At 40.2% G+C, this 25858-nt stretch overlaps 2 protein-coding genes across 3 annotated transcripts; one reads left to right on the top strand and one right to left on the bottom strand.

Moving 5' to 3' along the window:
- The first annotated feature begins 906 nt into the window (after positions 1-906).
- On the top strand, positions 907-14560 carry ttc38 (tetratricopeptide repeat domain 38). 2 transcript variants are annotated; one of them, XM_044124525.1, is made up of 14 exons: positions 907-1024; positions 1276-1353; positions 2560-2641; positions 3333-3504; positions 5015-5188; positions 6169-6244; positions 6499-6618; positions 6732-6791; positions 6883-6921; positions 9342-9423; positions 9731-9896; positions 11195-11354; positions 11713-11786; positions 13660-14560. In XM_044124525.1, the coding sequence occupies exons 1-14, from the start codon at positions 995-997 to the stop codon at positions 13745-13747; spliced, it is 1401 nt and encodes a 466-aa protein (XP_043980460.1). In that variant the 5' UTR covers positions 907-994; the 3' UTR covers positions 13748-14560. The 2 variants fall into 2 exon arrangements, with proteins under 2 accessions (XP_043980460.1, XP_043980461.1); XM_044124526.1 differs by lacking the exons at positions 907-1024; positions 1276-1353 and adding an exon at positions 1567-1679.
- Positions 14099-25167, bottom strand: tspan33b (tetraspanin 33b). The gene is made up of 8 exons (XM_044124528.1): positions 24961-25167; positions 21321-21378; positions 20743-20870; positions 20510-20584; positions 17480-17575; positions 17093-17221; positions 15275-15436; positions 14099-14230 (listed from the first exon to the last, which is right to left on the bottom strand). Exons 1-8 carry the CDS (start codon positions 25054-25056, stop codon positions 14162-14164), a joined length of 813 nt encoding a protein of 270 aa, XP_043980463.1. The 5' UTR covers positions 25057-25167; the 3' UTR covers positions 14099-14161.
- Between the last annotated feature and the right edge of the window lie 691 nt (positions 25168-25858).

Below are 25858 nucleotides of genomic sequence, written 5' to 3'. Positions count from 1 at the left end.
GTAAAATATCATAACATATTTTCATAAAAATATATAAAACATTTTGTTATAGATAAACAAAAGTAATACAAAGGTAACATTTTTTGTGTTGATGCTCACAGCTGGGAGGGAGAGAAACGGGATGAATCACCTCAATTATTTTACTGTTGTAGACAAAAAATAAAGTAGCAAAGCATCATTTTACATGCAGTTATTCACTATGAAAGTAACAATGTACTTCCAGGAACAAATGAGAAACATGAAAACTGATTAACACAAAAGCAACAGAGTCAGATTCAAAATTTACCTTGAACAGCCAATATAGTTTATTAATCAAAAATAACTTCCTGTGATGAAAAGTCAAAGACTGGGCATTTTATGATTTTAATAAACTCCTAATGAATCTTCCACAGGAAAACAAAACTTGATTATATAGGTCAGTTATCTCTGCCAGGCATCTAAGTTGTTTTTTGGGTTGGCAGCTTGCAAAAACATTCTATAATGAGCCCCAGTTCTGTTTTACACTATTGTTACCATTCATTCATTGTGCTTTATTTTTCCCTCCTTTTATTCCTACTTGAAATTAGTTATTTTCATGAATCTTACTTACCACCAAATAAGGAGAAATGCACTACAAATACTGATTTGCGTGGACAGCAGATAATCTTTTATTAAATCACCTTGCTTAGTGGTTTAAAACTCTCTTTAAAGGTTTTTCTGAGACTTATAGCATTTATCAGCAGTCCGTTAGACAGACATAAGGGTCTGAAACCACACCCCGCCACTTCTTGTTTTATTCCGTTTGTTGTTTTAGATCAACTTTTATATTATTATTAACTGTTGCATTGCAGGCCGAAAGGCTAAGAATTGCATTTCTGCCCAGCTTTAGCATCTTACCCGTGCTTTTATTGTGAAAGTGAATGCAGCAATAAATGACTTCCGGTGAGGAATCCCTAAAGGAAACAGCTGTTTGAGGTGGGGAAGTTTTCTACAGCTGCAGAAAGTAACGTCAGAAATGATTGCATCGAGTTTCAGGGACTGTCAGGTGAGTATTAAGACTGTTTTTAACCACCGATACAGTAAAAATCTTATTTTAGTTAAATGAAGCTGCAGTCTGTGTTGAAGGACGTCGCTACAGTTAAAGAGAGACTTTAAACTTTCCTGCTGACCTCCTATTCAAAGTCAGCCGGTCTGGAAAGTGAAGCAACAAAGTTTTCCATCTGAACTAAACTTTGGATATTTGTGCTGAGGAAGTTTTCTGATGGAAGATCCGCAGTTTTATTATCTGCTCTGCAGGCGTGGAAAGATGAGGCTCTCCCGCTATCTACCAGCAGCAATGAGGCGTCCAAACTGTATGACGCCATTCTCACACAGGTAACCTTCCAAACATCTAATCATAAAAAAGAAAACCCACAATTTTAAAATAACGAATAATATGTGGTCAAAAACAGATTGCTGGAAAATTTGAATTTGTTTCAATGAGTAATCACCTGCAGATCTGTTTTCTACACGGGAACTTGATTATATCGCCGTCTTGACTGTAGGAGGCGCTGTTTCTCCTTTACACCTGTGTTTTCACACATTTCACCACCAAAAATGAAGAAATAAACGTAAATACGTTGAGATACTGATAAGCTGAGATAAGGATAATTATGAAAAATGAATTTGCACATTTTGAGAACAGAGCTGCAGAATACATTGTAAGTTATCGTGAATGCAATATTGATATCTTAGTTGACTTTCTGAAGCATTTTTCATGTAAATGTAATATTTAGCCATTTGGACAGTCAAGAGGCAGCAGATCTTCATAACGGACACAAAACATCTCACCTAACAGGTCAAAGGTCAGAGTGATGGAAGAACAGATCATTTAATATTATCATCATCGTCACAAGATTTTCTAATACTGTGCAGAAAAATGTTTGAATCACTCAAAAAACTCCTTTACACAATTATAGTCGTTACTAGAGTATCCATGGGAACCAACGTTGGAAAGCTGAAAATGTTTTCTGTTGACATCAAAATATTTTTTTGTTGAGCTGAAATGATGACAGTGAACACTGAACCTCCAAAAACTGTATGTATTTTAATATAATCTAATATTTTATACTGATTAAAACACAATCAGTATTTATTCACATAGTCCTTTACACAGCTACAATATTGGTGATCAAAGTATTTAGCAAATCAGTATATTTTAAAAATCAGGCTTATAAACTGAAACTAAACGATCTGATGAGGTCAGAAGTGCTGCCAGATTTTTAGATGTCCAAAGCCTGCCTGAATAAAAAAGTCTTGAGCTTTGATTTAAAAAGTCAAGCGGAGTTAAATATGGAGATTTAATGGAAACTGCTTGACATAATTTATGATCATAGTGTTTTGCAGAGGTTTATGGACTGACACCAAGTATCATAATCTCTCTTTAGGTTACGGAAACTTCTCATTCCTTTTGTCATTCCTGCTCTATTTAGTTCTATTTACATGTTGTTGCACACGTAAAGAATTATAATTTACTTCTCCAAGTTCAGTGCATCTTTAAAAATGAGCTATGTGATGTTCAACCTGTTTCTGCTTGTCTAGTATGTGAAATGGAGAAATGACGAAACACTGGGAGGAATTGAAGGATGTATTTCTGCTATCCAGACAGCTGACCCTAACTTTGGTAAATAACTTCTTTATTCTTTACAAGTTAATAAAGGAAAGCCTTCCCTCACTGGGAGTCGACCAAAGAATAAAATCCATCGTTGGATTTAAGTTTAATGCTAAGATTAATCATTGAAAGCTCCAGAGGACACCGACAGGTGCATTTCTTCTGAGTTTTAGTTCTACCCTTCTCTGACATGAAAAAATATTGTTATTGGTGCTAAAGGTGGTTCTAGTTGGTCTGCATTACTTTAGCTTGTGTTGCTATGGAAACGTTCTTTAATTTTAAAACACAGAGGAGATGCAACGCAACTGAGCTGCACCTGGCTGAAAATCAAATTTAGTTGAAGTGTTTATGGCTCTTGCTTTTATAACAATATTTAGCAAAGTTATTGGATGCATATTAAATATTAAAGCTCGGGTCGCAGCACATGGAGTCGTGGTTTTCAGGTGACTTTATAAGTGTCTGTCTGGTGTATTGATTGACCAGTAGTTGTTATTTTGAACCTTTTCTGTATTTTTAATATCACTTTGTCTGTTGTTTACAGTCAGAGACAGAAATGAAACTTTAGAAAGTTCGTAGAACCCTTCTGGGTCCAAAACAACAGAACCTTGAGAAGAGCGTGTGATTTCATGTGATTTTTCATGGTGACTCTTGCGCCGTGGGAAGAAAAAAAACAAACAAATTTTTTCATTTCTTGATGCCACAGTTATGGGTCATGTGATCAGCACTGGGTTGGAGCTGGTTGCCACGACGAGCAGCCCCCGGCTGGACGAGCGTCTGGCCAGCGCTGTGAGGCGAACGGTGGAGCTCGCCAGCAGCCAGGATATTTCTCCCCGGGAGAAGCTCCATGTCAGAGCTGTGGAGCTCTTCTCACACGGGTAAGATCCAGAACCGGCTGCAGGCGGTCCGACCCAAAAAGATTCAATCAGGGATGGGAGGGTGATTGTTAAAGAGGCCTCGTTTGTGCAAGAACCAGCTGGATGTTTGAAAATGTAGCATCTTTAAAACTTCAATTTAGTAATTTTGAGAGCAACTAGATAATTTTTAGTTTCTAAAAAAAATTCGCAGCTGTTTATCAGTTTAATTTAAAGATCTAAAATGCTTTAAAACTTTTTTTATTTACTCAAATTATATCATTTGTACTTTTATTACCAAAGATGGTCTGAAGAAATACTGAAAGCAGTTTTACATAAAATCATGAGTTAGATGTGATAATCATGTTTGAGCCATTATTGTCAGCCATAACGTGGCCATGACCTGACATTTAATACTGCAGTCAGGTTTATTCCTGTGATCCAGTGACAAGAAAACTGCAAAACAGCCGAAACACTGAATGTCTTTAAATCTAGACCAACACCCACCTGTTTAGAGCTGCTTTTGAAACATTAATCAACATTCTGACATGTAGTGATAGCTCTGGACAAAATGTATGACTTTGTATTTTTGTGTTTTTATGATGTAAAAACAATACCTCGTTGCCACGGTAACACATCATGACTGTGCAAAATAAAATAAAAAAGTGAGAACCAAAATCCTGCTGGCTGCAGAGCATCCAAACTGCAGTCATAACATGTAGTAACCAAAAAGTGACCAAAAGTCTAGAAAACCAACATCAGTTAATTTAACAGAGCTGCTCCAACAAGCTGCCACTAGAGCGGCGCTGTTCTGCAAAAATGCAACAGTATGTCATTGTTAAAACTTAAGTCAAGGATTTATTTAGATGAGAAGGTAGTCTGCATGCCTGGGGTAATAATTACTCTCTAATTTTTTATTTATTTTTATTTTCTCTCCTTGAGTGTGAAATCCGTCTGAGCTCCTGTTGTTAACCAGAGCAGTCGCCATGTGGGCAGGATGGAGTCCCTGTTTCATGCTGGAGTTTATGAATAAAAGAAGAAAAGTCTGGACTGCAAACCAGGAACTGCTGGTTTATTTTTCATGTTCTCTGCTGAAATCTTGATGTTTTTTTGAAACAGGACTCTGTGCAGTATTCTACCAGCCCATGTCACCACTGAGGTCTGTTAAAGTCCCGTTCGATAAGACGTGGGTTCCATTGTGCCACAGGAAATGGGTCGCTTGTGAGCGGATTAGAAATAGTTTATCAGAAAATAGTTTTTTATTCATGAAGCTGCTCTTTCTCTGTCTGCATGTGATTCAGTCAAACGCTCCAGATTAGCAGAGTCCAACTCAGAATTCATGACAGTCACTCAATGACGGCTGGACTTTTATTATATCCTGTAACGTTAAACATACATTTGGTTTCTTATCGTCGCCTCAGAGGATTCTCATTTCTCCCCAAAGCTCTGTGACTCTCCTGCTGTTCTCTGAACAGTTTCCATCTTCCACAATGTTTTGATTACTTTCTAACAATGCAACACATTTCTGTTGTAGGAATTTCCCAAAAGCCTGTGAAGTGTGGGAGGAAATCCTGCTTGATCATCCCACTGACATGCTGGCTCTGAAGTTCGCCCATGACGCCTACTTCTACATGGGGGCCCAAACTCAGATGAGGGACTCTGTGGCCAGAGTGCTGCCCTACTGGAAGCCTCACATACCGTTGTTCAGGTAGCCGGTCCAGCTTACTGGTTCTGCAGTGCTGGTTTAGTGTGAAGTTGTTGTAACTGTGAGTTTAACCATAAATCAACCTGATGAACCATTTGCAGTTGTAGGTTTTGGGTCATTGTTGTTTAAAAGACACAATGATAACCTGTTTTTAGTTTTCTGAAGAGAGTCCATCAGATTCAGATCTAAACAGAAAGAGGCCCACAGCATCACAGATGTTCCACTATGCTTAACAGAGGTATACGTCTCCATGTTTCATAGCAGGAGTGTTTGTTGCTGAAATACTTGTAATAATGTCCAAATGGAGCAGAATCTCCTGATTGGACCTCTGTCTTTGGGCATATTGGGACTATTGTAGATGTTTTTAAAAAGTAGATTGAGGAATTAATTTCACCAAAAATTTCAGAGTTATAAATATCAACACACCTACCAGACATGCAGTGGTGGACACACGTCTGCTGATGAGCTAATAGTGGAGCTAAATTTTAGTTTTTTGCTAACTTTAAAGGTGCACCTTACTTTCTTCAAATGTTTCTTCATAAATCCTACAGATTTATGAGCAGATCTGTGCCCTCTATCAAATTATGGGCAAGAATATTTTACTGCTATACCTGTTGGGGAAAATATAGACTACATTTGCTTTGCATTGTCCCCACATGATGGCAGTGATGTAGTAGGATCCAATTAAATTCTTGATTATTATGGGTTGTTGTTGTATGGTCGGTTGTATGGTGTGAAGAATTGCCCCAGAGATTTAGACATTTTATATTTGTTTCTTAATGAGGGATTTTCAGTGTGAGATTTTTCCATTGTAATGAATTCTGAATTTAATTGGAACACGTGTTTACCTGTGTGTGGGAAGGAAATGCTTTAAATAATGCAATGTGTCATTGTAAGAAGCTTATTTGCTCTGAATCAGATTGTGTTTCATGTCTGTTTTTCTGTTAAAAGTACATTGTTTCTAAAGGTTTGTTTGCCTTCAGTTACCTGAAAGGACAATACTCCTTCGGCCTCCTGGAGACTCGTCTCTATGACCAGGCTTTGAAAGTGGCCATGGAGGTGAGCGTCTCTGGTAATGGGTTTCTTTTGTGCATTTTGTTGACGACACAGCAGCCGTGTGTTTGAGGTAATCTGCCTTGACTGATTGTCAGTCCGCCAGCAGACCCACCCTCCACACTGAAAGCCTCCTGGAGACTCATGTCCTGCAGACATGAGTCTCCAGGAGAAAAGAGTTGAGAAATTTCAAAATAAGTTATTTAAAGTGAGGACTGCAGTTATTTTTTTAGTGTGTGAATTTGTCTTTCTTGTTCCAGGGTCTCTCCTTGACCCCTGATGATGCTTGGTCCGTCCACTCTGTGGCCCACGTCTATGAGATGAAGGCAGAGGTGGACAAAGTCCTGAATTTCATGGATAGCAGAGAGAAAGACTGGCAGGTGATGTTTTGATTTTTTTATCACAGCATATCTGGAACATTGTGAAAAATTCAGAGTTTAAGGTTTAAAAAATTGGAAAATAAATATGAAAAAACTGCCATTATTATTTGTAGGGGTCTGACATGCTGGCCAGTCACAACTATTGGCACTGGGCTTTATGCTTCATCGAGAGGGTGAGGAGAACCACGGCTTTATTTAAGGAAAATGTTAGATTTGATTATCTTTAGGTTCTAGTTTGTAGTGACATTTTTTTTGTTGTTTCAGGGGGAACATGAAGCGGCTCTGCAGATCTACGACTCCCAGGTGGGTTCGAGTTGCCAGGTCCAGGTTGAAGTCTTAAAGGAGGGAGATTATGAAAAATCACCAGTTTGAGCTTTTTATCATGTTCTGATGTTATCCCCTGGATCGTTGTTGTGATGACATCTTGAAGGCGGAGTGTCATAAAGGCAGGAGCTTCTTAAAGAGACAGAGACCAATTCCAAGGCGTCCAGTACAAAGTCAATTTTCTTTCCAGTTATGTTTGATATATACAGCATTTTCATAACTGAAGCTATTATAGTTAGTTGATTGTGCCTGGAAAATACTCAATAGCCACCAGTCAGTTTTCTTTAGGGACGTTTAAGGATATTCCTGTTGGGACTGGTTGGTTCTTTGGCTCTGACCCACATTTTAATTACAGCCAATATATTTTTTATTAAATTCAAAGGTGAGGCTGTTTTCTCACATCATGGATGTTGTTCCACTCCTCCAGCGTTTTTAATAACCATAAAACATCAACCCAGTATAATAAAATATCTCCTCTGAATGATTACCTGCCTTTATATGCAAATAAAAATTAAACCATGACCCACTTATTGTAAAATGACCCATGCATCAAACCAACTGCACTTTATTAGTCACATTTTAGAAGTAATATTAAAGAATGAAACTGAGTATTTTGTGGAGATCTTAGTGATCTTATCAACAAAAGCAAACGTCTCTTTAGAATCATATCTGTTCATTTTTATCTGCATTTGATTAGTTGTTTGGTCTCAGGCTAATTAGTTCAAACATGACATGGAGGCTTCAGGCATTTTGGTTGTTACTTTTACTGTGAACGCTGTTGTAAAAAGAATATGTAAGAAAAAACCATTTCTGGCCTTTTGGGAGCCGTTCTCAGCCCTCCTCACCTCAGGACATCGTGTACTTCTCAGTACTCCCAGTAGGTTGCAGTTATGGAATATGACAGAAATAAAAAATAGCTGGTTCCTTCTTCAAAACCCGTGTCTGGTAAGCCCTCTGGTCAGTTTTCAGTTAAATCTATTGTTTTGGATCATTTTGCCTGAAGAAAAGTAAATGGGACAAATTTAGGCTTCAAACATGCAGTCAGAACGACGGCAGGATGTTACTGATGTCGACACTCAGGCTGGAGTCACGTCTGCAGCTTTCTGAGTCACAGAGCATCAGAACACCAGGCATGCAGATTTAAAGAAAGGCGTAGTCCTCTTGTGAGTCGAGAGCTAATTGCAGATAAATGTTGAATCCAAATTTAAGATGTAAGAGCCAAAGAACCACCCCCACACAGCGTCTCGGCGTCGGCTGCCAGGTCTGATTTAGTCAGGATGAGATGAGAAGAAGGTGTGAGACAAACATCGGTTATTTTCTGAATCCTGGAAAAAACATTTTGTAACGCAGCAGATTCTGCTCTGCTCCGTTTCAAACTAAGATTTATACAGATGTGGAAAAGGAAAAAAAAGGTTTTTATTAATATATTTAAACATGTGGCTATTTCAAGTTAACAGATAAAAAAATCACATTGCATTTTGTATCAAAAATGAGGATAAAATTGTTCACTCTTTCCTAAAAGCCAAAAATTCCACACAGGTGGAGAAAACCGTTGCTCTATATTTAAAACATGAAGGTCAGACTAAAGTTTAGCAGAGAGATCATAGAGAAAGAACAGAACATCTGGAATAATGACGTTTGAACAGATGAGTCTAAAGTCCAGAACAGAGGAAACTTTTGGCCTAAATAAAACACAGCATTCCAGAAAATCAAGCTCATAGCAACCTTAAAGCATGGTGGTGGAAGTGTCATGGTTGGGGGATGTTTAGCTGCAGTGGGACCAGAACAGCCCACAGTCACTGAATCCACCAGGATTCCACCGTCTGAATGAAAATGAAAGACCTGCAACATGGTCTCCTGGTCTAGTCAAAGCCCAGATCTGAATGTTATTGAAACGTGTTATTAGTTATTTCAACCAAAAGGAAGGTAGGGTGTGATGCAGGGATGGGCTCTCCTGGTCCTGGAGGGCCAGAGGGTCAGTCTCCTGCAACCTTTAGATGTGTCTCTACCTCAACACACCTGAGTCAAATAATGAGGTCATTAGGTCTTGTTCTTGTCTCCAGAGAACCGGTCTTGTTCTCCAGAACTCTGGAGAACAAGACCGGTTGGTTCAGCTGTTGGCTTGAAATGTGTTGGACCAGGGAGACTGTAAGCGCTGCAGGACACCGGCCCTCCAGGACCAGGACTGACCACCCCTGGTGAAATGCATTTCCTCAGATAAAAAACACATTTATGTTTATCTGTTTTCTGTTAGTTGAGATGAAACAAATCATTGATTTGGGAACATTTCCTAATTAAAACCGAATATTTCAAGTAGTTTCTGGAAGTAATGTTCTCCTTTGACTGTAATATTTTCAGTGTCTTTATATAAATACTGATGATTTGTATTTAATTTAAAGATATTCAAGCGTTGTAAAGCCTCCGGCGCCATGCTCGACGTTGTAGACGCCTGTTCAATGCTCTACAGACTGGAGATGGAAGGTTGGTGTTAAATAAAGGGATCACCAGAATGTGGGAAATAATGTTTGTATTGTTGACTGTTTTCTAATTTAAATCATTTTGCAGAAATAAGAGGGTTGTGTTTTTTTAATATGTTGCTAATGACCAGCTGAGATGTCTAATTTAACACAAATAAGACTTTGGTCTGAAAGCAAAAAGACTTAATGAGGTGAGATGATGTGTTTTCTTATTTTCACTAGTAACATTCAAAGTGCAGCAGCAGCAGAAATGAGGATATTTATCCGTGTCGGTTGGAGCATGCATGGTTGGAAACGTCTTCCTGTTGCAGGTGTGTGTGTGAAGGAGCGCTGGCGGGAGCTGCTGCAGGTAACCCAGCCGCACACCGACGACCACGTCACGCTGTTCAATGACCTCCACTTCCTCATGGTGGCGCTGGGGGCCGACCAGGACGGGGCCGCTCGGCGCCTCCTAGAGGGCCTCCAGGAACTGGCCAGGTTAGTTCTGTCCCAGTTCTCTTCACTGCACACCTCCAAGCCGTCGTGTTGCATCCGAGCAACACGACTTTTATGTAACAGAAACAAACGCGGCACAGTGTGGGAGGTGAGACTGAGGAAGACTGAGCAGCTTCATCGGCTGGAGGAAGGGGCGGGGCTTCCCTCTGCAACAGCTGTACACTTAACAACAGACAGGCTTCAGCTTATGTTGGAGAAAATAATTAATCTTTGTTTCCTAAAGTTGTCACAGTTTTAATTTAGTGAACTGAAACAGGATCCGTTCTACAAATCTCCTGTTTTTGTCTCATCTAAATGTTTCAGGTCATCAAACAGTTTCTTGTTTCATTAATAGAATTTTACTGACAGGAATCAGAGCGAAGATGAAGAGATGTAGAAGAGGAAAAATTGTTAGGGCTAAAACAATTAAATTAATCATGATGAAACTATTATTTAAATTGTCAAATAATTTAGTAATTGATTAATCGCTCGAGTGTACAGACTCAAAAAAGATCTTTAGCTGTACATAAATGGGCACAAATGAAGAATTTGCCAGATGTGCCTGATTAATTTTTTTAGCTGATTAATTCAGAATAATGTAGTACTAAAATAATTTTTTATTTTAATTATGCAGTAAAGGTTGACTCGCTGCATGGAGGACCAGTGAAGACTCCAGTCTCTCTGTAGGAACCTGACCTCTGACCTCTGACCTTAGCTGAGAGTGGATAATGGTTCTCCATGTGATGCTGTGTTTAGACTTTGTTCCTAATCTGTTATTGAATAATTTAGATCTGTTCAAGATGTGCTGCTTTCATATCTTCCTGCTGTCAATCAGGTTTAGATTATTTCCTAATTTTTCAGATATGAGAGTGATCAAGTCGACTGTCTTTAAAGAAACTGAACCAAAAACAGTTGTTTTTTTTTCTCAGGTTATTATTTTTTTTTGTTTGGTGTCAAAAATTAATTCGATCTCCAACTTTTTAGTGAGACCAAAAGAAAAGGCAAAAACAGAAAGAAGTCTGTACAGATGTGAATATTGTTTCACAGCAGTGAATTCAGTTCATCAGTCTCTTTCCAGTGTTTCATTTCCCGCCTTAAGCAGCGCTCATGGTTAAGACTTTGGTACTTCTGACGTATCGCACTGCTGTGGTGTGGAGTGCTTGGCCTTAGGTCATGTTGAACCTTCTCCTTTTAGAGATAGAAAAAAATTCCTGAATATTCTTTACAGTCTGCAAATGTAAAAAGTTTTTTTTTTTCTACTGTTCCTACACTTCCTGTGTCTAAACTATTTGTCTTCACAGGGAACCGGGCGACAATCAGCAGCATCAGCTGGCAAAGAGCTTAGGCATACCGATGTGTGAAGCTATGATGGAGTACAAGCAGGGCAACTTCAGCCAAGCTGTGGCGCTGTTGCACCCGTTACGTTACCGCGTGGTGGACATCGGCGGCAGCGACGCTCAGGTGAAGTGAACAGATTGGAAAAGTTTTACTGCGAAAAGTCTAAAAACAAAGCAAACAGCTCCACTCGAACTTCTAACCTCAAAGGAGTTTTTCTTAAGGAAAAACTAGAAATCTGTTGTATAATTTTTTCCAGAAGAAAAGTCTGCTGTGCCTTATGTGGTGTGAGGATGCAGAGCGCAGTGCACCATTGTATGAATAATAAATCTTTGTGATAGACGTTGATGCATTTTATCTCCCATGTTCAGACGAGTTCTCCGAGGTCCTGCAGTGAACAGACAATGTAAGCGGAGCAGCAGCTCTGCTGTAGTGGAGCCAGAGGTTTGCATTCACTAATGGCTTTTTCCGCTGCTTCTTCCAGAGAGATCTGTTCAACCAGCTGCTTATTCATGCAGCCATGAAGTCGGACAACAAGCAACATCACAAACTGGGAAGGTAATGTTCAACTTATTACATGTTTCTCTTCTATTTTTACTTGCTTGTTCATAAAGAAACCTCATCCAGTTTACAGAACATTGTAAATGTTTTCACACCAGAGCTCCTTTATCAGTTTTCTTTACATTTTTCTGGCACTTTGTGTTGATCTGCTAAGTGGAAAGAAATTCAAGCCCTTTTATAACTCTGATAGTTTAGTATCATCAATTGTAAAGTTTCTGTTTTGTGTCATCTGGGCATAAACTCCCAACAAAATACATTTGATTTTGTAGTATAAAATGTGGGAACGTTCAAATGTTCTGGATATCAGTGACAGAACCTGTAGCTCTGATTAGTGGTGGGCATAATTTACTTGGCTGTCTTGTAAACTTTTTATTTAAATAAAGTTTGACAAGTAGCTTAGTACAGTTTTTAGCAATAGCTTCTGTTAAATACTGTAGCAATTTAACGCAGCTAATTGTTAGCGGTGTGTTCCACTGTCTCTCATTCATTTAAAAGATTCAGTTCTTTTTCCCCTGATAAAACATAAACCACCTCCTGTTGTTCTTTCCTCCTCCTGACTCATATTTACAGTATCAGTGTTGACCCAGACTTTATATCAATGTTCATATCCACTGATCTGTCAGGTGGATGCTTCATTCTGCATCCTTCCAGCTCCAAATATAAATCCAAACCTTAGCTGTAATCTTCTCTAAACTCTAACATGTGATCTAATTTGTAGCATGTAGAGAGTCATATCAGTGCAGTAGTTAATTCCTTAATGCAGCCAGGATATAATTATATTCAGACGGTTAATGAATGTTGGTAATTCAAGGATAAGCTCTGAATGAGGCCTGTATGTATGCACACCTGTAATTAGTGCGTCACTCAGAACAGATGTTGGCACCACATGTAAACCTAAAACTAGGCTTCTGGATGTAATTAGTGCTACAAATCAGCCTGGAGGATTAATATAAAACTAATAGATCTTCTATGGGAGGAGGAGGAGTTGTTGGTTCATGATCCGCTTTCTCCAGAACTTTGCACAACGTTCCTATTACATTAGAAACATTTCAACATTGTTTATTTTTCTTTAGATTAATTTAAGTTATCTCGGCCATTGATGGCTGTCGTATGATTATAAGATCTATTTTTGTAAGTCTGATAAACAAAAAGTGGTTGGAAAGAAAACATTTTCCCATTTTTCCTCCATATGCAAGTTTTATGAATTATGGGACATTTTATAGAATAAGCTTTTCATTTAAAGAGTTGCATCAATAACAGTAAAGCATCTCAGCCTAACTGACTATTTGGACTCTTCTGGACCCAGATGTTTTCTGTGGATCTTTGTTGGCTCAGAACTGACCTGGACCTGAACTAATAATTTTGCCTCTTTCAGGTTTTTTCCAATAATCCTTTTAGGAATTTATCCTGACATGCAGCCAGAACTGGTTCACTGTTACTGCAGGAAAATATAATCAGTCCCTTCAGGATTGTTTTTGTGATCTTTTGAAATAAAAGTTACAGATTTCATGATACTTTAGAAATATTTGTTTTCATAAATACTTTGTAATGAGGAAAAAAATATTCTTTCAAAACCTTAATGAGCTTGTTAGCAGGTAGGAGTTTAATTTAAACTGAATGTTTTGACCATTTCCACGGTCAGCAGGAGGGATGGTGTAAGGACGTTTCGGCTCTGACCTTAAGTAACTGAACATGATTGGTCTTACTCCTCACTGTCCACCTCCTGTCTTCCCCTGTTTGCACAACACCAGCTATTTTTCTCCTTTTCTATATCTGACACCATGTTGCATTTTAATTATTGATGGAGTTGTTCTCCCAGCTTGAAGTCAGGCTGAATCTGTTTGTCTCTGCTCTGCTGTGTTTTCCCCAGATGTCTGCTGGTGGAGCGTGACGCCGTGCGGCCCAACTCCCCTCTGACCCAGCGCCTCGTTCAGAAAGCGCTGGCTCTTCACGGCTAGGATTGCAGCAGAGCGCGGGCGGGTCCCACGTGAAAACATCAAAGCGCTGCTCTAATCTGATTTTGTGTTGTTTGGGTTTAGGAGACATCAAACCCACACGAAGGAGCTCCACACCGTTGACCAGATCGTGCTTCAGGCTCCTGAACATTCCTCACTGAATGTAAAATTATGAAGAAATTGTTTGAAAAATCTGTTGTATTATACAATTTAAAGTATTATGCACATTTATTTGCAAATGTTTAACTTTTCAATACACATTTCTATTAGTAAAGAGAGAACCAATAAATAAACACTTTGCACTATGCATGTGTGTCACAGTAAAGTGCATGAAAACAGTTTTTCCAAAGGATATGGAATCTAGATGTGCTGACGCCGATTGGATGAGTTGAGCACCAGAACTTCTTCCTGCTGCCCTCAAAACGGCGAAGCAATCTCATTTTGGATCTGAGAGATCAGGATCTGGGACAGCACAATGCCGGCAATCTAGAAAACATCAGAACACGGCAGTAATGAGCGTCTCAAGGTCCCGTTGGAACCGATGCTGCTGCTCTCCGTTTGGCACAGTCAAACAAATAAACTCATTTACATCTTAAACTTTTTCACATTAAAACCTTTTGCATTCAGCCTTTTATGCCTCAGAAGTAACTTATTACCTGAATATTTTTACTATTAGTCCAACATGAAAAACATAAACCTGATTTGTCCTTAAGTCCAAATATGAAAAAAATATTTTCCTTTTTCTTGACAAATCAGTTTGTTAAAAATGTTAAGGGGTTTAGATACTTTGGTCACTTTAAGAACAGCAACCTGTAATGTCAGGTTTCCACCCAGAACCATCTTGATTAATGTAAAAATCCCAATCACTGTTCTTTCCCCAAACATCAAAGGAGTGGCAGCTCTGATGTGATTGGTCCGATGGGATTTATGGGGAATGCAGTCATGCATGTGATCGCGCTCCTGCAGCATCATGGTTTGATCTCGTGTGTGCAGCTCCTGATAGCAGCCGACACGTTAATCTGACTGTAGATATTAAGGGACTAATTGCTGTGGGAGTGAAACGTGCTGCGCAGCCGCTCTGTGAGTGGGAGGGAGTTGTCAGCATTTTCCTTTTCAGACACACAATGTTGCTGTATTACTGCTTCACATAGTGCTAATCCTGCACTAAATCACAGTGTAGTTACTTCACTGTTATTTCTTGGCATAAACCTGGTTTAAATAATTCCTTTCCTCAGGTTTTTATTAAATTTGCGTATTTTTCCCTTATAGTGCAGAAATTTCACCCTGAATCAGTAGATTTTCGAAAATCCTCAGAAAGAAAAAGTCTGCTGCAGCTTCAGAACAGATTGATGAAGTGTTGCTGAAACTACTTGAGCGCAGCATCCAGTAGAAGCTCCGCTCAATAGGTTGATTACTGGCCGCTCCACCCAGCAAGCCTCCATCGATGCGTTCATTGACCCGTTGTGGCTTATTTAAAACCAAAGAGCTTCTTTTGTTTCTGATTCTGAGGTGAATTAAGCTGGAGGTCACCTGAGGTAAGGCCAGGCCCAGGGTGAGCGCTCCCACCAGCAGCAGGTGAGCCTCCATCCACTTCACCGCTCTGTCTGCACAGCCCCCAGAGTAGATGGACCTGTCTACTTCCTGGGACTTCTGCGTCTGAACGCCGAAACCACACATGGTGTTGATCACCGTCTGCAGAACAGAAAGAGACCTTCACTAGAATATCAGCGACATGCATGATTAAACTCCACACTGGGCCGTTCTCTGACTGCTGCTGGGAAAACTAAAGATGATCACTGTGACACCTAAAGGCTAATGAATGGAAAACAAACATGAAGGGAGCAGGTGAGGCGGGAGCAGCGACTGGAAGCTCCTGCAGCCTGAACTTGCAGTTAGCCACCAGCAGGTCGCAGCACTGCATCGATTCTTCTGCCGTTTAATTAACTGATCTTTCGACCATGTTGGAGAAGGTTCTGTGATCCGTTTTCTGTGCAGCTTGATGTTTAATCAATACTGGCCTGATGGCTCAACATGAACTCCTTAGCTTCCCTCAGTTGTACCTTCATGACGCGCCGCTGCGTCTGCATAATAATAGGGACGATATTGAGCATTCATGCACAGAAGCAGGACCTATAAAGGCTGGTATGCAGCATCCATACACACACCTCTTACATATTCATGTGTAGACAGCTTGCTTTGATGCACAGAACATGAAATTTCATTAGAATCCAGTGAAATCACAGCCAGTGCTGCTATGAAGGCCTGTGATGTTTTCATTTCCTGCAGATCAGATAAGCTATGAGCACATGTTGCATGTGTCCATGGCCGGCCAACCAGCATCACTTTATCAGTTACAGACAGTAATACACACAGTTTCTGTTCCCATTGTTAACTGGACGGTTTTTTCAAAGGAGCCACAGATCGGCTGAGCTGTCAGCCGATTCTGGGAGAACATCTAGCTGTGTTCTTCAAAGAGCTGATGCAACTGGGTGGTAAACATGAGCCAGTCCCAAACTTCCTCAGCAAACGGAGCAGAACAAATAAACATCTCTGTTTTTAGCAGCTGACATGTTGCCTTTCAACACTTTGAGAAAAAAAGTCAAGAGTCTGCGTCTCTTGAGGGGAATCTATAATTATTTACATCTTTCTGCAGAATTTTAAATACTGCAGGGGTTACAGAGGAGCAGCAAAAGCAAAGGAGGCAGATTAGCAGAGCAAGCCAGCAACCGGGACACGTTATGACCAGATATCCAGCTGTCATACGTCAACGATGTCCTCAGTCAGAGGCCTCTTCAGATTTGTTGCAAGACTGACTGCTACAGGAGATCCTTCTGGTCCACAGCATCACCAGCCACATCAATTCTTTGAAGATGTTTGGATGATATGAGGCAACAAGCAGTTGCTGTTTCGACAAACTAGCGGAAATATTTTGGGTCAATGTAAATCAAATGCTGCGGTGAAGAAGCTGCAGCTGTTTTCCACTGACTGTACGGATAAAGTTTGATGCTTTTGAAAAGTGATCCGTTAATCTGCAGAAATCACCTGGAATAGACCTGAACTCTAATCCAGCATGACACTTTGAACTTTAAGCTGCAGTTATAAACCTGGATAATCCTCTTAGTTTTAGCTACATGAAGGCGAATATAGAGAAATATTTAGATATTACATATGACTGAGCAGAGACCGCGGGTTAGGAAGGAAATCTGGCATATTTTACAGAGTCCTGTCCTCTCCAGGTACTAAATAATGATCTATAACAAATATGCTGATTTTTATGTACCTACAGCCAATATTCCACTCTGTTACAGTTTTGTAGTTAATTGTTTAAGCTGCATTGTGTGGACCCACCTCTCCAGGAACCGGAGTGCAGCAGGAGTACGGCACGGCGCAGCGCTCTGAGCTGGGGTTTCCCTGAGAGCAGTTGAAGTAGAGGTTCCAGGACCAGTCGGTGTAGTTGTTCCATCCACAGCACTTAAACTGAGCCAAGCACAGAGCAGAGGTGTATATTTAGAAACAGTCTGGTGTCATGCCGGCCGTCTACGAGGGGAAAACCCGAGCTCCCAGTTGGAGCCAGGATGTGCAGATGGAGCAGGAATATCTCCTGAGGAATCCCATGGAGCTGCAGGAAATGCATGTTTAGCTTTTCATGTGGAAAATCCTCACTGAGGCCAACATAAACACAAACAGAGCTGGCAGTGTGGTGCAGTCAGGTGTGTCTGTGTCAAACCTCAGCACCTCTTTCTGGATGTAATCCATCAGATTCTGCAGATCCAGGTCATCCCTGTAGTGAACGATCGCTTTCTTCACAAACTTCCCCAGAGCCTCTCGGGTCTATGAGAGAGAAAAAATAAAGATTTAATAAAAAGATAGCTTTGATATTAGAATTTCCATCTTTTAAAAGAAATTAAGTCTTAAAACTGTGAAGCGTCAGAAGACTCCAGCCTGTGTTAATTAGAGGAGGAGGTTTTAATGGCACACTGGAAAACGTCTTGCTGCAGATGCTGGGAGATCCCAGCAGAGCCGGTGATGGATAATAACTGGAATCATTTCAGACTCCGTCAACGCTGCCACCACTTCGCCGTCAGCCAGGTACTCCTGGGTAATTCACCGGTTTCCATGACGATCTAGGGCTTTCATCAACAGTTTAGGTTATTTAAATCTGCACAAAGGCAACAATTTTAGTTTTTCGCTCAGATTTTGTAAAATTATTTGCCTTTTTTTTAAGAAAAAAAAAGAAAGAAACATAAACATATATTCTTTCTGTAATTAACTTGAGAAAATATTCACGCCAGAACATTTCCTCCACAGTCTCTTAGTAAACACAAATGACCACAAATTTCAGAGTTTTCTTCATAAAACAAAAGTTGAAAATAATGTAGAATTTTGCTTCTTCACATTTATGTCCACCTTTTGTTGGTCAAACTTATTAAAGTACATTATGGTTTTTTGTAGCGTGATAAAATCTGGAAAAGGTCAGTGGATATCATGCAGAGTGTGCTCATTCTAGATTAGACGCATCTACAAAAACCAGCAGAAATGCAGCAAACGATGTCAACAAAGAAATTATTCACACCTATTCATCTGCAGCCTAAACTTCCATATTAGTTATTATAATGTATTTTTTATCAGTTCCTCAGAAAGTGAATAAGCGTCAAATAAATGCATCCGATTCAACAATCTGTATTAATATGAATGAAGCTGCTTCATGGTGTTTATGGCTAACTATTATACCGTCCATTAAAGGTTTATTTTAATCTGCAGCACAGAGTTTTGTGTTTTATTTCTTCATTTCTTTATTTTAACATCTCATAGTTAGCGTTACAGAACTCCTCAGATAATAAATGCTAACGGGGCTCTATATGCTAATAACCTGCTGAACTTTAAAGTTTCATTAAACTGGAAATGAACCTCAGATCTGTTTGCTAACGGCGTCATAAACTGTTCAAATTACAAACTGTGTTGAAACAGTTTATGTTGATAAATGCTGTTATCCTCCAGTAGTTTTACTGAATCGTGGGAGGATTTTTAAAACCCCTCCTCAAGTCTTCGCCTCCTTCTGCTCCTGTTTCCCAGCTTGGCCCATGGGCTTTGAAGCCCACCGTCGCACTGTGTCATTAGCGGAAAAGTCTCCTTTAAGGGATCTGCTGAAATGGAACATTTGGTTCCACTTTGAAGTGCCGAAGCATCTGAATCATTTAGCGAGGAAGGATGCTGGGAGGGTTGTTAAACTGCTCTGTTTAGCAGCAGGCAGTCCGAGTGCTGACAGCGGAGAGGCACCATCAAACACCAGGAACATCACCACCGGGCTCTGATGTGCGGCAGCGGCGCCCCTGCTGGCTGTTGTACTTTTATTCCCAGCGGACCCTTAATGGAGAAGCTACTGAAGAGGATAAGTGAAGCGAGAGCCGCTATTAGGACCAAACACGGTTCCAGAATAAACCGTGTTTATTCAGTTATTTACTTTAGACCTTAAAGTAAATAACTGACTTGAGGCTTTTTTCTACAAATCAAAGCAGTGGCTGAAAGAAAACTGTGGACGGTGAAAATGTGTCCACAGACAGATAGATATCTACATATATCTACATTTCACTTGAAATGTTCTAGTATGAGAGATGCATAAATCTGTAGCTTATGAGGGAAAAGTCAAAATGAGAAACAAATACCCAGAAACCTTTAGCACAGAACCTGTTACTTGTTTCTCCGTGAAGGAAATATGCAGTGGAAAAGAGAACAAAATCAATTCCTGCAATAACCCGGTTCCTCAAAAACCAAACTCAAGGACACTCCTTAGTTATCCATTAATCATGAATGATGAATCTGTTACAATTGCAGGATCTAACTTGAAGAAAAAATAGTTTTTTAGATTTCTTGAAACAGTCACTAGGTATTTGAAAAAAAAACAACAACAAAAAAACTACTCTGCTACTACAACCAACCAATCAGAGCGAGGAGGGGAGGGTCTTAGGCTACGTTCACCCTGCTGCATGACGTGACTCTAATCTGATTTTTTATTAAATCAGATTTTTTTTTTTTTGGTGTGGTCGTTCACGACAAATAAATACAAGCTTTGTGTGATCGCCAGTATGAACAGCAAACGACCTGAAAGTGCCCCACATGCAGACAGAGGGAGCAATAAGGTTACACATAGAGCACATGGTCAGCGTTTTACCAACCACCATCTAGAAGAAGAAGAAGAAGAATCAATGTTGGCAGAAGTAAACATGGCTGCTAATGGTGGAGGATATACCATCATAATATCTTATGATTCTGAAGTTGTTGTCCATTCAGAACATTAACAACTTAATCCTCTTCATGGTCCACCATGGTTGTGGTTTTGATGTTGGTCGGGTCACATTTAAAAAAAAATCTGATATCGGATGTAGGAACACATATTGGAGTGACCTGAGTCACATTGGAAAATATCGATTCTGTGCTGATCAGACTGTCATGAAAAGATCAGATACAGGTCGCATTAAGGCAAACAAATAAAAAAAATAAAAAATCTAGATTTGGGCCACTTCAGGCTGCAATGTGAACGTAGCCTCAGTGCTGTCAATCATGCTTACACACCCTTTGCTCATAACCTGCCCTATCCCCCCCTCCAGCTCTCAGGCGAAATGCTAAAGCTAGTTAGCATGACCATTGATGACCGTGGGTATATATATATATATATATATTTTTTTTAATAAAAGTTACATACAGCAGCTTTAAGGCCCTGAAAGTGCCATCAGGAAAAAGAGAAAGTGTCTCCAGAACGGTTTGTACCTGATCAGAGTGGAAGAAGCCCAGAACTGCTATGACCAGCTGGATGAGGAAGACCAGCGTCAGCGTGAAGGAAAACTGGAGGAGAAATCAAAAAGACCAAAATATTTCATCTCTAGTGACACATTTCCTGTCAAGCGTTTGATATGAAACATGATTCCAGGTTTAGAGCCATTTTAGCTACTGGAAGGAAAACATGCTGCCAGTATGAGAGATGCATCTTTTTGGAGAATTACCATCTTGAGGAGGCGAATGTTCTCTCTGAGGGCGCCGATGCAGCCGCAGAAAGTGATGAAGAACATCACCACCCCCACCACAATCAGAATGACAGCTGGGTCGATGAGGAACGTGTCCCGCACCGTGTCTGGCAGAGACGGGAACACAGCCTGCCTTTAAAAAGCTGACATCCTCTAGACTTCCTGTTTCTAATCTCTTGTCAACTTCATTGTTTGCAGAACACAGTTTCCTATTTTTGCTGCGTCCCTTCCTGCACTGACTGTCCCGATGCTCTGAAACCATCAATGAGGATTTGAAACTGAAGGATTATGCAGATGGAGAGGTTTGATTGCAGGGATTAGCCACAGGTTAATCCTTTTCTGTTGTTCATGAACTATATACATCCTAAATTAAATGTGAGAATTGGGAGGAGGGAGGATGAAGCTAAAAGCAAACTGACTGCAAACAAGATATCTGTTCTTTTTCTACTGGGACGCAAACACAATCCAAACAGGCCTTTAAGCATGATTACATATCTAATGGATTTTAGCTTTAATGCTGTTTTATACTTTTCAATCTGTGATTTTGTTTAATGTACCTGTAGCTTTCTGGAGTTTGGCATAAACCCCAATTCCAACAATCAGCAACGAGAAAACCTGTAAAAACACAAGATAACCAGGTTGAGTCACATCGCAGCTGAACACTGAGAACATGACCTGTCCTAATGTCCTAATTGGTAAAATGCCCCCAAAACAAACATGTTTTATCCACATTTTTAGTGATAATCCAACATTAAGTAGGTAGGACTGGTAGGAATGCTCTACCTTCCATCAGAAGCCTTGTTGATTTCCTGTTTGTGGCCAAAAAGTTACATTTTGGTCTCATTTCTCCAAATGATTTTGTTCCACAAATGTTTAGCTCCTCTTCTTGGAAGTGGGACATTTGAGGGATTTGCATAGTAATGACTTTCTTCTGCCACTCCACTTTTTTTTCCAGAAATTCTTTTATTCCAGCTGAAGTTATTTGTGAATTTTTTTATCCTGACAGTTGTTGTTGTTGCAGTTTTTGTTGGCCTACCTGACTGTGGTTAGGTTTCAACAGAATCCATTTTCCACTTCTTAAAGTTTGAATGCTGCTTTTAACAATTCTTTTGCTTTCCCCATGACTCAGAAACATCAATTCAGAACATTTCTGAACTGCTATGATTCCAAGAATCACAACAGCATGTAAATATTTGATCATTGCTATTTTAATAGTTTCTTTAATTTTCATTTCAAAAGAGTAAACAGCAGTTTTACTGGAAAAAGATCCATACAGCCACAAACCATGAGTGAAAGAGTTTTTGTGTTCTGGGAGAAAATTTTTTTTAATTATTTATTTTTTTGCTGAAAGTATTTGCAGATTTATGGCACATTGAATAAATCTGAAGAATACAATTTCTCAGAAAATGACTGAATAAAAGTAGTGGACTGGATAAATTCTCAAACCCGGGTCAACAAGTTCTAAAAAACACGTTAGGATAAGAAAATCTGTTTCATTTGAAGCAGAATATTAATAAAACAAAACAGCTCAAGGCGTTTATACAGCAGAAGGATGCCTGTACGTATGAAAGTTTTGTAGCCATGGCAACCACTCCTTCTAGTTTTCATTGTTATAAATGAACAGATGGAAGGTTGGAAATGGTGACCCTCAGTTTTTATCACCTGAATCTGAAACATGTTGATGATAAACTTTGTTTTAATATTACGGCTTTTTCCTAGGGAACTTTAAACACATTTTCCAAACAAACTGATGTTTTTTAGGGGGATTTTATCTGGCAGATCAAAGCAAAGTCGCAGAGTTCAATGTGAAATATACAAAAAATTTACTTGACTGTCAGGATTTGTTTTTCAGAGGTAAGGTCAGTCTTGGTTGGGAGAAACTTTTCTTTGTTTCTTCTGTGTGCATTAGAGTTGCTGCAGGAAATGTTGGCAAGCTGCTGAAGATGAAAGTTCACTTTAAATAATCGTCCCGATAAAACGGCTGCAGGAGGAAAACAGGTGCTGCTTCTGGTTGATGGCTCTAATTCTCCCGTTCGCTTTGATTCTTTGTCTTACGTTTAACAACAACCTGCTCAGCTTGGTTGTTATTTCCAGCCTGCAGATCCACAGCCTGTCTGATGATTAGGAGGTGTGTGCCTGCTTGAGAGCAATGATTTTGTTTCATCCTTAATAAACTTGTATTATATCTGAAAAGCACATTTTGGATTTCTGCAGGACTGAAGATTCGGTTTGTGGTTTAATTAGAAGCCTGAAAGTCTCTTTAAAACTTCTGAAGGAGGAAATCGTTGCTTCTAAATAGTTTCTTTACAAATCCAGAATCAATATAAGCACCTTGACAAAACAATAGCAGTAGAAACACGGAGATGTGTTTTCTGTTCCCAAAGCTTTTGAAAAGGGAACGATTTTTCATCTGTTGTGCAGGAGAACCCTCCACTCCACTTCATTCTCAGCTGACTTGTTTTCCTCCACCGGTCGGGGTGTGTGTGTGTGTGTGTGTGTGTGTGTGTGTGTGTGTGTGTGTGTGGGTGAACATGGGTGGCATGCTTACGAATGCAGTGATTGTATTCCAGCTCTGTTTTTCAGCCTTTTCAAAGGGATGATTCAGGGTTCTCCCAGAGGATTTTGCAGCAGAGGTGAGCTGAGCCACGGGACAAAGGCCTGATGGATTAGGGCTGCGGCGCTCACTCCGGAGCCTCGTGTCTGATAAACAAAGTGAACACGGCCCGGGCACGTAGAGCTCACTGCCGATTGGCTGTGACGGCAGTGAGGCTGCGCTGCAGTGTTTCTGTGTTGCTTTGGATGAGCCGCGGTGTGATGGAGCTGAGGAGGGACAGCTGTGGTCTGTGTGTAAAGCAGGACAGCGGAGGAAAATGAAGGCAGAGTTTTAATGTGTGTGTGTGTGTGTGTGTGTGTGTGTGTGTGTGCGTGTGTGCGCGTGTGCGTGTGTGTGTGTGTACTGGAGAACTCAGGTCTGACACACAGGTCATCAGAGCTCCTCAGTGCCTATATCTATTTATGTAAATGCAATAGATTCCTGGTTATTCAAGCCAGAGTTTATTATGCTGAAGACTTCCCACTCCGAGAAACAAATATGCATAATTATGTGCATTCTAAGATCCTGAATATATATGAAAATAGATTCCAGTGGTGAGCAGACTGAAGGCGAACATAATCCATCTATTTTCTATACAAACGTCACCCTGACAGCCCCAGGTTCAGTTCTGTCAGACACAGGAGGTTCTGGACAGTAACAGGAAGCTGGAGTACCCAGAAAAACCTCCACGATGTAACAGTTCATCTGCAGTAACGTTATGCTTACAGAGCAGAGATGGGACTTTAATGTGTTCATTTTGATTAGTTAATGACAGATTTTAACATGATTGATTTTTTTTTCCCTTTTTTCATTGCAGAAGTTCTGAATGGATCCATTTACTCTCGGTATGAGGGACAGATGAAGGTCAACAACACAAACGATCGTCTACAGCTGCAGCATCCAGGACTGAAGACTGCTGGGTTTCCTTATAGAAACTTTTTAAATCCATTTCAATAATAAATTAAACTTAATGCACAGACTGATATTTGAATCAGTTGGAATGTATGCATGATAGAACTGACTTGTTTTTTTTTGTTAAAGTATCTGTAGACATCTGTAATAGATGGCGCAATAGAAAAAAACTGAATTGATGTCTTTTCTGAAACATTTCATCCTGACCACAGGCCTTTAGAATGAGCTCACTCCTCACAGCGTTTCATTTTTGGCAGTAATTCCTGTTTGTGCTGCGTACCCACAAATATGAGTCACCTGTCTGTAAAATGCAGATTTAAGATCCATGAAAATGTTCATTGAAGGGACGCAGCACATTTAACGGTTGCTTTCAGACGACTACCAGCAGGCACACGCAGCTGCCAGGTGTTTCTGCCTCAGCGGGAGTCAACGCCGCTCCACTCGCTCCAGAGGCTTCGGCAATCCCAGAGCCCATTTCTAACTGTAGTAAAGCTGAAACAAGTGGTAATGGAGAAGCTGGGCTACTGCCACCGACCACTATGGCTGCAGTATGTTTCCTCAGTCATTATTTATAAAGTTTTTCTTTCCAGAAGTCATCTGTTCTTTAAAAGGTATGACTCTAATAGCTTGTGATTTGTACGTATAAAAATAGAGTCTCAAACGTCCTGGGACGGCAGCTCGACTCTACTCACCCAAAACAAGAAGCTGAAGAAGAAGAGGAAGTATCTGATCCAGGGGTTGATGAAGGAGAACGTCTCAGCTCGGTTCAGATTCGATTCTCTGTCCATTTTGGATTTTTTCTTTCTGATCTGACATTTAACTGAATCAGCCCCTCGCTGTGCATACCAGCCGCCGTGTCAGTGTGTGTTATGTTGGGTTGTTTTCAGGCTGCAGTGGCACGGGGTGCAGTGGGGGTGTCCATGCAGGCTGACAGGTCAGATTCCACTAAACGTGTGTGTGTGTGTGTGTGTGTGTGTGTGTGTGTGAGAGAGAGAGACTGCAGCTGAACGACAGGGAACCCTCCATTAGTGTGAAACTCATTTCACCTCAAACTCCACTTTGCCTCCTGTTTCTGTGTGGCATCAGAGTTTCAGATCCTGTTTACATCCCCACTGCTTGTTTCCGTACTTAAGCTTATTGCTTCTGAAAGGCTCGTGTTTCAGATTACAAGCTGCAGCTTCAGAAGACAGACGTGACTCTGTGAAATGTAAAGCAGAACGGCAGCAGACACTAGCTGGACAATGCCAACTCTGAGCAGGAACATCTAATGTAGTTAGAGTAAAAAACACAAAACCAATCAGGCTTAATGTCGTCAAGCATCCGGTTTAGTTCCTCTGTTTCTGATTTAGGGGAAAATTGACGGATTTCCACAAAAAAGAAAAAGAGCAGAGGAGTCAGGGGAGGATTCAGGATGGAAACACATTAAAGATTCTCTCAGGTCTCCTTCAAGTTTCTAAAATTTCCTCTGAAGAGATTCTGGAAGCATATTCACATATTTTCTTCCCTGGTTATCCTCCTGTGGAGCGGCGTTAGGTTCCCAGGATTTGACACCGTTGACCATGATTTATTATTGAAGTGATAAATCACTGG

Source organism: Gambusia affinis, linkage group LG08 (genome assembly GCF_019740435.1).
Source record: "Gambusia affinis linkage group LG08, SWU_Gaff_1.0, whole genome shotgun sequence".
NCBI classification, from domain to species: domain Eukaryota; kingdom Metazoa; phylum Chordata; class Actinopteri; order Cyprinodontiformes; family Poeciliidae; genus Gambusia; species Gambusia affinis.
This window is presented reverse-complemented; position numbering and strand designations above follow the sequence as displayed.